This window comes from Pundamilia nyererei, unplaced genomic scaffold (genome assembly GCF_000239375.1).
Source record: "Pundamilia nyererei isolate P.nyererei 1_Seehausen unplaced genomic scaffold, PunNye1.0 scaffold01571, whole genome shotgun sequence".
NCBI classification, from domain to species: Eukaryota; Metazoa; Chordata; class Actinopteri; order Cichliformes; family Cichlidae; genus Pundamilia; species Pundamilia nyererei.
The window spans coordinates 572-8,728 of record NW_005188972.1 but is presented as its reverse complement, the minus strand read 5'-3'; the positions used below and the strand labels follow the sequence as shown (position 1 = coordinate 8,728).

Genomic DNA, 8,157 nt, shown 5'->3' with positions numbered 1-8,157 from the left:
TAGACATTCACATTACTCACACTCTCATAACACATACATATAGGACCTTGGGGGTGGGCACGATACACGGAATCCAAAAGACCATCAGGGTGTACAACCTCACCCCTGGCATTGTTGCCCACCTCTCAATTTTAAATACACGTATACATTGAGGGCTATCAGGAGGGGCTATGCACTTACCTGCTGCTCTCTGGCAGGTAGGTCCATGCCCTCCTGGGTTTTAAATGCACCTTAGAACACACATACATCAACACTACATATGAGTGGGCGGAGGGCGGTTTGGAGTCTTCACACACCCCCGTTCTCTGCGACTTGCTGGAGAGGGGGGTTTGTGAGGAGGAGCTGGCCGTCCCTGCCTCCCTGCTGCTGCTGAGTCGGGGCAGTCTGCTTCTCTCCACCCAAGGGAAAAGGGTAACACTACCTGGGTCTGGGTGCAGTTCCCCCCTCCAGGGGCAAGGGTACCTAGACCTGGTTCGTAGAGTACGCTTGGGGAGTATGATCGTGTCTCTTTATGTCTGTCTCCACGTTGGTTGAGTGTGGAGTAAGTGCATATGAGAGCATGAAGGTGGGAATGGATGTTTGTATCTGTGTGTGCCTGTACTGTATGTCTGTGTCTATATGTCAGGTTGGGTATCAGACGCCACCTCTCTAGGGACATCTCAGGCCCTCCAAGGTATGGAGGCCTATCTCCCCCCACCACTCCCCCTGCCAGTGGCAGACGCCCTCAGACATCGGTGCGTTGGTGGTTCTTTGTGTCCGGGGTGCGCATCCAGGTACACACCGGCTCACTCCTTGGTGGCTGCTTGTCGGGGCCTGGAGCTTGGGGTTCGCTCGGGCCACTTCAGGGGTGGGGTGCCCTCAGCCTCTTGGCCTGGGGCTTGGTCACTCAGGCACAGCTGGCTGCCGGCGGAGCTCACGGGCACGTCACTGCAACCCCCCCTGACTTCTGCTCCACGGCTGATGAGTGACCCCTCAGCTGGGGCTCTCCTCAGCTCTTTCTGGGACAGTGGCGCGGCTGCCCCTCTGTTGGTCTTCCTTGGTCTCTTGTGTTCTGAGGGCCTCTGGATGTCTGGAGTTTTGATCTCCTCCATACCTGCTTCATGCCCTGGAGGGCGGGGCTGTGGCTCCCCACACCCTCTAGCAGATCATTACATGAAGGAACCTTTTAAAAACAAGCACGCTCATGCTCACAGGTGTACACACGGGTGCTCACACACACAAACTACACCCTTTTTGGCTCCTACCTCAAAGCACACTGTGCGCTGTCGATCTTACATGCTGCACAATAATGTTTAATATTTAGTATTTACTGTTATATTCCCATAGATCATCGTGATGTTGTTTATTGTGTTGCTCTTTTTTTTCCTTCTGCTTGTTTTCTCTTTTTTCTTTCTCAACAGGTGATCCAGGTGATTGATATTTGTATTTTTTGTCTGCTTATTTTGTTGGTTTTTGTTTTCTGCCCTTTATCCCCGTCCCTCTTCCCCGCTGTTTTTCTTTCCCTCTTTCTCCCCTTTCTATTCTCTAGTCAAGTCTGTCCCGTATTTAGCAAGTGAAAATAAAATAAAATAAACAATAAAAGGTGAAACAAATGGACCATTACGGCAAGGTTGGGATGGTCCATTTGGTAAAGTAAATCCGTTGGGCATCTTTCTTCGCCTTTAGACAATAATTCTGATGGCAAAAGAACCAAACGGAACAGGCAGAAAAACATAAATAAATAAATAACAACGATGTCAACGATGCAACCCACCCCGCGCACTGTCTGTTCAGCCTCCTGCCCTCTGGAAAGAGATACAGAAGTCTCCGCTCCCGCACTACCAGGCTCACCAACAGCTTCATCCACCAGGCTGTGAGACTGCTGAACTCTCTTCCCTCCCGGGTCCCAGCCAGTAGAATCACCAGATTGGCAGAAGTATAGGAAGACTTGTTCACAGTTGCAGAAAGAGTCATCCTGCAGCCTTAAGTTCATTTAAAAAAGTTATATCATGATTAACAATAATTGTCAGATTATGAAATATGCTGGAGCTGCACCCCTCTTATTCACGTTTGGATCATTTTAAACTAGAAGAAGTGAAATGTGGGAAAATTTAAGCAGTGCTCTAATAATGGTTGAATATGAAAATCTAATCACCTGTCTTTTGCGGTCTTGTTATAGTCTCTGGGTGGCCACTTGTGGAACAGTCTCAGTTATAGCACAACTTTCCTGCCAGGGAGTAAAAGAGTCTGGCTTCTTTATATGGGTGTTTGCATTTATGCTTATATAAAGTCACACTTTTTTTCTTCAGCTGGTTAAAATTCAGAGTAATATAAAATGCAAAAGGCTTGGATAAAATACTTTAAAAAATCATTCAAAGTTAGGTTAAACACACCTAAAGCAACGTGAAACGACTACCGAAAGATCCAAATGTCTTTGTGTGTGGCACTGGCTGGGCACGTGTATGAAAGATTCATTGAGTTATTCATTCATTCCATCCACCCATTCATTCTCATCCGCTTATTTATTCGTTGTTTTTTAGGGTGACTTTAATTCTGAAGGCGGCCCTTTCAAAATTCTTATTTTGAAATCCAAGAGCGACCTCCCCCCGGAAGTATCCTGCATCATCTGTCCATCCTCCGGGCTGTCAGATGAGGGTTTCAGTTAATCAGTTTGAGAAAAAGATTCTTCGCCGGGTAGGTATGTAGATATCAGAAAGAACAAAACATCGTGAACATGCAAATCCTGACTCCTCATGTTTACTGGGCTCAGCGGCACGGAGAGATTTACCTCCGAGTGGAACTGAGCGATGTCAAGGTAGGACAGTCCCCAACATCCGCCTGACAGCTTTCAGCTCATTGACTCCATATATAATGTTTCAACCTCCACTCCGACGGGCTCGCCGTTTAAATTTGCTTTTATTTTCTTGCTGGTCTGGGTGTTGCTGTTACTTAACGGGAGCTTTCTTCGCTGTGGCTGTACTACAGCGGACTTTGTCGCGGTCACAGCTAGCCAGCCTGGCTGTTAGCTGATGCCGTAGCTACCGTCACAGTTGTAAAATGGATTTATTGACTGATAATACTTACTTCAGCTGGCATGACAAAGCAGACAATCAGAAGAATTCATACACGCTTCTCCTGTGTTCAGAAAAAAAAGCGCATAATTATTTTTTAAGCAAGATTAATACTTCTCGAGGTCAAGGTCCTTCAGCACTAATGGGGTCTAAAATGTAAGGAAGTTTTCTGTAAAGAAGGTAAATGCATTAGTGATAACTGAGTGAAATGACTCCAGAGTGACAGTTGAATTTGGTGTTTTAGAGTTACTTCCTTGTTTTGTAGCTTCTCTCTTTGCAGTTTTCCACCTCCTATGTTTGCTTAAACAAAGCCGAGTTTCAGAGAACTAATATTTCTTTGTTACCGATTATGGCTGTGAATGATAAGGAAATAATAATAATGTTATCTATTTGAATTCCCCTCACCTACAAAGTAAGATTTCATTGGACAGTCTAAAACACAAAAATCAGTTCACAGTGCTCCTCCTAAGAATCAGACATTATAACAAATTGTGAATAAACTATATAAGTAAAGTTAAAAGATGCCAATCAGATAAAAGGTTTTAAACCAGGCTTTTAAAAGAACTTAAAGCTTTCTCGTAGTTTGTTTCTTGGAAGTCGTATAACAACTGATAAAATGCTTTTCTATCTATTTTTGACTGTAGCGGCCCATCTGAGAGGATGACATCACTGATACCTTTATTTGGTTCATCATTTGCTTACAGCTCCCTATATTTTAATTATTTGCTGAATAACTTTAGTGTGTGTCCAGTGTAAACACGTGTGTCTAAACAAGGATCCAGTCTAATGGGCTGAGTTTATAACAGTAGCTTCTTCGACTTCATCCTCCATCTGCTGCACAAATGTCTTATAAAAGATGCATGATGTTTAATGGTTGTTCTGGATCTTGTTTCGGCTCTTAGGATGAAGGGAAATGAATGAAGGGAAACTCAGACAGTCTCAGAGAATACCACCTGTCCTACACACACGAGTATAAGCAACTCAGAATAACTGCTGTAAAACTCAATAGTACAACATTACCACCTCTAAAGTGGCCGTAAACTTGAATCAACAACTTTGCACCACTTTCAACAAAAACATATTGCAACATAGTTTTGTGTATAGTATTGTACTGCTATGTTTAGCTCTTCATCATAACCTCATCTGACTGTATTGTGAAAGTCTGATGTTGCTCGTCCTTAAAACAAACCTGTAGTTTGAATATTTGATCTTCAGTAAGAGTCAGTGGAGGTAGAAAAGTCTGGTCTTTTCCAGGGCTGAAGGAAAATGCAGAAAAATGCCGAAATAATGTTAGCCAAGCAAATTGACTCGGCAGAAAAAGCACCCAACACTGGATATACTTAGCTTGACCAAGCTACCTCCCGTGCAGTTTGTGGTGACTAAATGGTTACCCAGAGATTGAATGTGTTGCACACTGACAATCACTTTTGGTCGCAAGGTAATTGACAGGAGGCAACCTTTCTGAAAAGAGTTGCAGCCTGACTAGGACTAACTCCAGTCACTCTCAGGCTACGTTCACACTGCAGGTGAAAGCGCATCAAATCCGATTTTTTTTTTTTACCCTATGAGACCCATATCCGATCATGGTGTGACAGTGTGAACGGCACAAATCCGATATTTTCAAATCCGATCTGGGTCACTTTTGTATGTGGTACTGAATCCGATACATATCCGATGTTTCAGAAAGCGACGGTCAAGTCGCATTAAATCTGTCTTTTACGTCACTGACACAAGACAGATTCCAATTATCAGCGCCGGAGAAGCCCCGATAAGACATCGCGAAAGCTTCCTGGCCATCCAGTGAAACTGCTGGGAAGACAACGTTGGAGAAACGTTAACATTTTATTTGTACTGCATAATCTGCAGATTCTGACAGAAATCTGCAACTATCCTTTGAAGCACCGCTCCTCTCTAAAACAGCAATAAGGATAATTATTAGGTTATCTACATTATTATGTAAATAACAAAATAACTTAAAGCAAAAATTGGGAAACGTGAAGTCCGAAGTCTTTATATTAAGGGCCATCGGTCAAACAATATTGTTTGCTCTGGGTCTAAACAGAGCGCGTTGTGTGTGACATCTTCTTTTGCGCAAGCGGGCCGCTTTGAGCGTTCACACTAGAGCGCGTTTGCTGTCGCATTTTATTTGTAGTGTGAACGAGCAGACAAAAAAATCGGATTTGATCAAAAAATCGGAATTAAGCATTAAGACCTGCAGTGTGAACGTAGCCTCAGATCGATCGTCAAAGGTTTGCAAACATTTATTTGGCTGATTTGTAAATGCAGATCAACTGCCAGCATGTTTTCGTCAGTCTGAATGAGTCAACAGATATGTGGTTTTCACTGATCTATCACATTTAATTTCTGAAACAGACTGCGTGTATTTACCATCTGGACCCCATTAAATCACACACTAACATCAGACTGACTCCATCTAATGGAAACATTTATGGAATGTTTTAGTGACAAGAACTGAAAACAGATATTGACAAAGTTTTAACTTTGAGGACATCATTTGAAGTTTGAAAAAAATGATGACGTTAATGTTTTGCAATACTTTTGCATCACAGAATGTTAAAAATTACAATAATATCGTAGTATGAGCGAAGTATTTGAAGTATTGTTATAAATTTGTGTTGTGGGCTATATGAGGATTCTTTTTTCTTTCAACAGAGAATATCACCGAACCTAATGTATTATTTCTACCTCAATGGTTTGTCCACTTTCGGGTTGTGATGGCGGCTTTTGTGTTTTTCAGAATGTCAATATCAACCTGCAAGAACACAACACACTTCAGTTCAGAGGTTGGTACTTCATTTTTGTGCATTTAAGAACAAGAAAATGAAGATTAAATAAGAATGAACTACAGAATGATGCATAACCACAATATACTTAGACAGTTTTGTCTTTATGCTTTAGCATTTTTTTAGTTAAAGGTTCTCTACAAATAAAATTTGTACTCACTTTGCTTACTTTACTGTTTAAAAAAACCTTGTACCACAGCACAGGGTCATGGAGCTAAGGGAGATAATGAATACGAGTTCAAGTTGGAGTTCCTGGAACCTGTTAGACCCGAGGTACTGCTGTCTCATTTTTGAAAGTTTTCAAGAATTGATTGGGGTGTTTTTTCCTGCTAAGGTTATGACATTGTGCTAATAATGTTCCTGTCATTCTCCAGTTTTAGTGTGAGTGAATTTGACATGGACACTAACTGAAAAACTGACTTAATTTCCAACAAATAGCTGTAGGTTTTATTTCAACACACACACAGGTTAAACAAAATGTCATGTTATTTAGGCTTGATTTAATACTCTGTTTCCAGATCAAGCACAAATCCACTGAGCGTCAGGTTGACATCAAAATCAAGAAGAAGGAGGAGCGCTGGTGGGACCGGCTGACGCTGCAGGAGAAAAAGCCTCTGTTTCTGGCCCCAGACTTCGACCGATGGCTGGATGAGTCGGACGCTGAGATGGAGCTTCAGGCTAAGGCAAAACGACAATGATTCCACTCACCCTGAGGACTGAGAGTAAAATGTGTACCACAGAAAAGACTTTTGGTTGCTAACATGAACACTGTGTCTGATGGGAAGTCAAAGGACTAGAAAATGTAGTCTTTGTATTTGCAAACAGGTTTTGGGGATTAAAATATTTTTGTTTGGGGGACATTTTACATTTTATGGCAGGTCCTTTTCAAAGTTAGTCATGCAAGAGCCAACTCACATAATATTACATAACTTATTGTGATCTGGCAAGGTTCAGCTTTGCACATGTGTAATTTGAACGTAAACTTCATGTCAATGCTCCTTCCTACTTGGCTATTAAGACTGCTGAAAGACTAAATCAGTTGTTCTGGACATGCTGCTAAAATTTTATATGATTATCCAGTGAAATGTGTTTATCTGTAAAAGTGTTTTATAATTAAGGGAGTCGTGTTTTGAACTCTCTGGGACATTCACACCATCAACATGTACTACAGCTATCAATTACTGAGCCACAATAACTTTTTGCATTCCCAATAAATAATAAATAAATTTCTTTTCAACTTACTAAATTCATCACCTAGCTGCTTTGGAACTGATGAGAAATGTGACTAATATTAATTCATTTGTTGTTCTTTTAGGAGGAGAAGCTAAACAAGATAAGTGTGGAGTCAAGAGTTCGTAATGACCGTGAGTTTCACAGAGTTCTTCACCTTCAAACAACCTGAAACTCAGATATCCTATATCACCTGTGTTTGCTGTCCTTTAGATTAAATTCTGCAGATTAGTTGATTTTAGTCATTTTCTCTCTTGTTTCCACAGCATACCTGGGTCTGAAGAAAAGCTACTTGTTCATGTACAACCTCGTGCAGTTCCTGGGATACTCCTGGGTCTTTGTCAACATGACTGTCCGCCTCTTCATTCTTGGTCAAGGTTTGTAAAGAGAAAACAAATGTCTTGAAGCATGGAAAGGCAGGCATTTTTTTGGAAATGCCTTTTTGGGGTCGTTATTCAAAAAAGTAATGTATTACACACTTTTCTTAAAAGTAATGCAGTACTTTACTTAACTACTCCCAAGGGGAAAAACTAATTTGTTTTACTACTCATTTTATTATTTTCCCGTTTCTCTATAAAATGACTTTAAACACATTGTCTCATCATTACAATTTAACAATATAAGCCTATAGGCTACAGTCCCATGCACCAACACAAATCCCTATCCTAATCAGGACACACAGGATCTTTCACTTAGTATTTAGGTATGAACACAAAGGCGACGGCACAAAGCAAAGATGAAAACCATCGCAAAGAGACTTTAAATCGATCGCCATGGTGATTCTACTGTAGAACAATGAACAGGTAGAAACAAAGCCTGGCTGCTCATCGGTTTGTTACCTGTTGAAGTTTAGGGTCTGGCTGCCGGGCTGGTGTGAGCATTCACTCAGTTTTTACCCTGGGTTCTTGGCTAGCTTAGCATTAGCATGCTGTCTGTGCAAGTGCTTGCAAAGAGCCAAAGTTGTGCTACCAGCATAATGCTGTTGTTTCTGTCCTGCATGCAATTTGCACTTTAGCATCGCGCTCTGGTCTTTTTGTGTATAGAATAGAATATAAATAAAATGCCTATATCCA

The 8,157-nt window shown here is 41.5% G+C and overlaps 1 protein-coding gene across 1 annotated transcript; it reads left to right on the top strand.

The window, feature by feature from the left end:
- The first annotated feature begins 2,584 nt into the window (after positions 1 to 2,584).
- Positions 2,585 to 7,577, top strand: LOC102199269 (very-long-chain (3R)-3-hydroxyacyl-CoA dehydratase-like). The gene is made up of 7 exons (XM_013908140.1): positions 2,585 to 2,673; positions 2,750 to 2,794; positions 5,809 to 5,854; positions 6,054 to 6,127; positions 6,373 to 6,537; positions 7,170 to 7,218; positions 7,351 to 7,577. Exons 1-7 carry the CDS (start codon positions 2,629 to 2,631, stop codon positions 7,467 to 7,469), a joined length of 543 nt encoding a protein of 180 aa, XP_013763594.1. The 5' UTR covers positions 2,585 to 2,628; the 3' UTR covers positions 7,470 to 7,577.
- Positions 7,578 to 8,157: the final 580 nt, after the last annotated feature.

Bases quoted from the DNA above. Each gene is read 5' to 3' on its own strand.
- LOC102199269 (XM_013908140.1), top strand. From the start codon at position 2,629: ATGAGGGTTTCAGTTAATCAGTTTGAGAAAAAGATTCTTCGCCGG. The intron at 6,128-6,372 runs GTACTGCTGTCT...CTCTGTTTCCAG, and splicing joins TGGAACCTGTTAGACCCGAG to ATCAAGCACAAATCCACTGA. The intron at 7,219-7,350 runs GTGAGTTTCACA...TTGTTTCCACAG, and splicing joins GTCAAGAGTTCGTAATGACC to CATACCTGGGTCTGAAGAAA.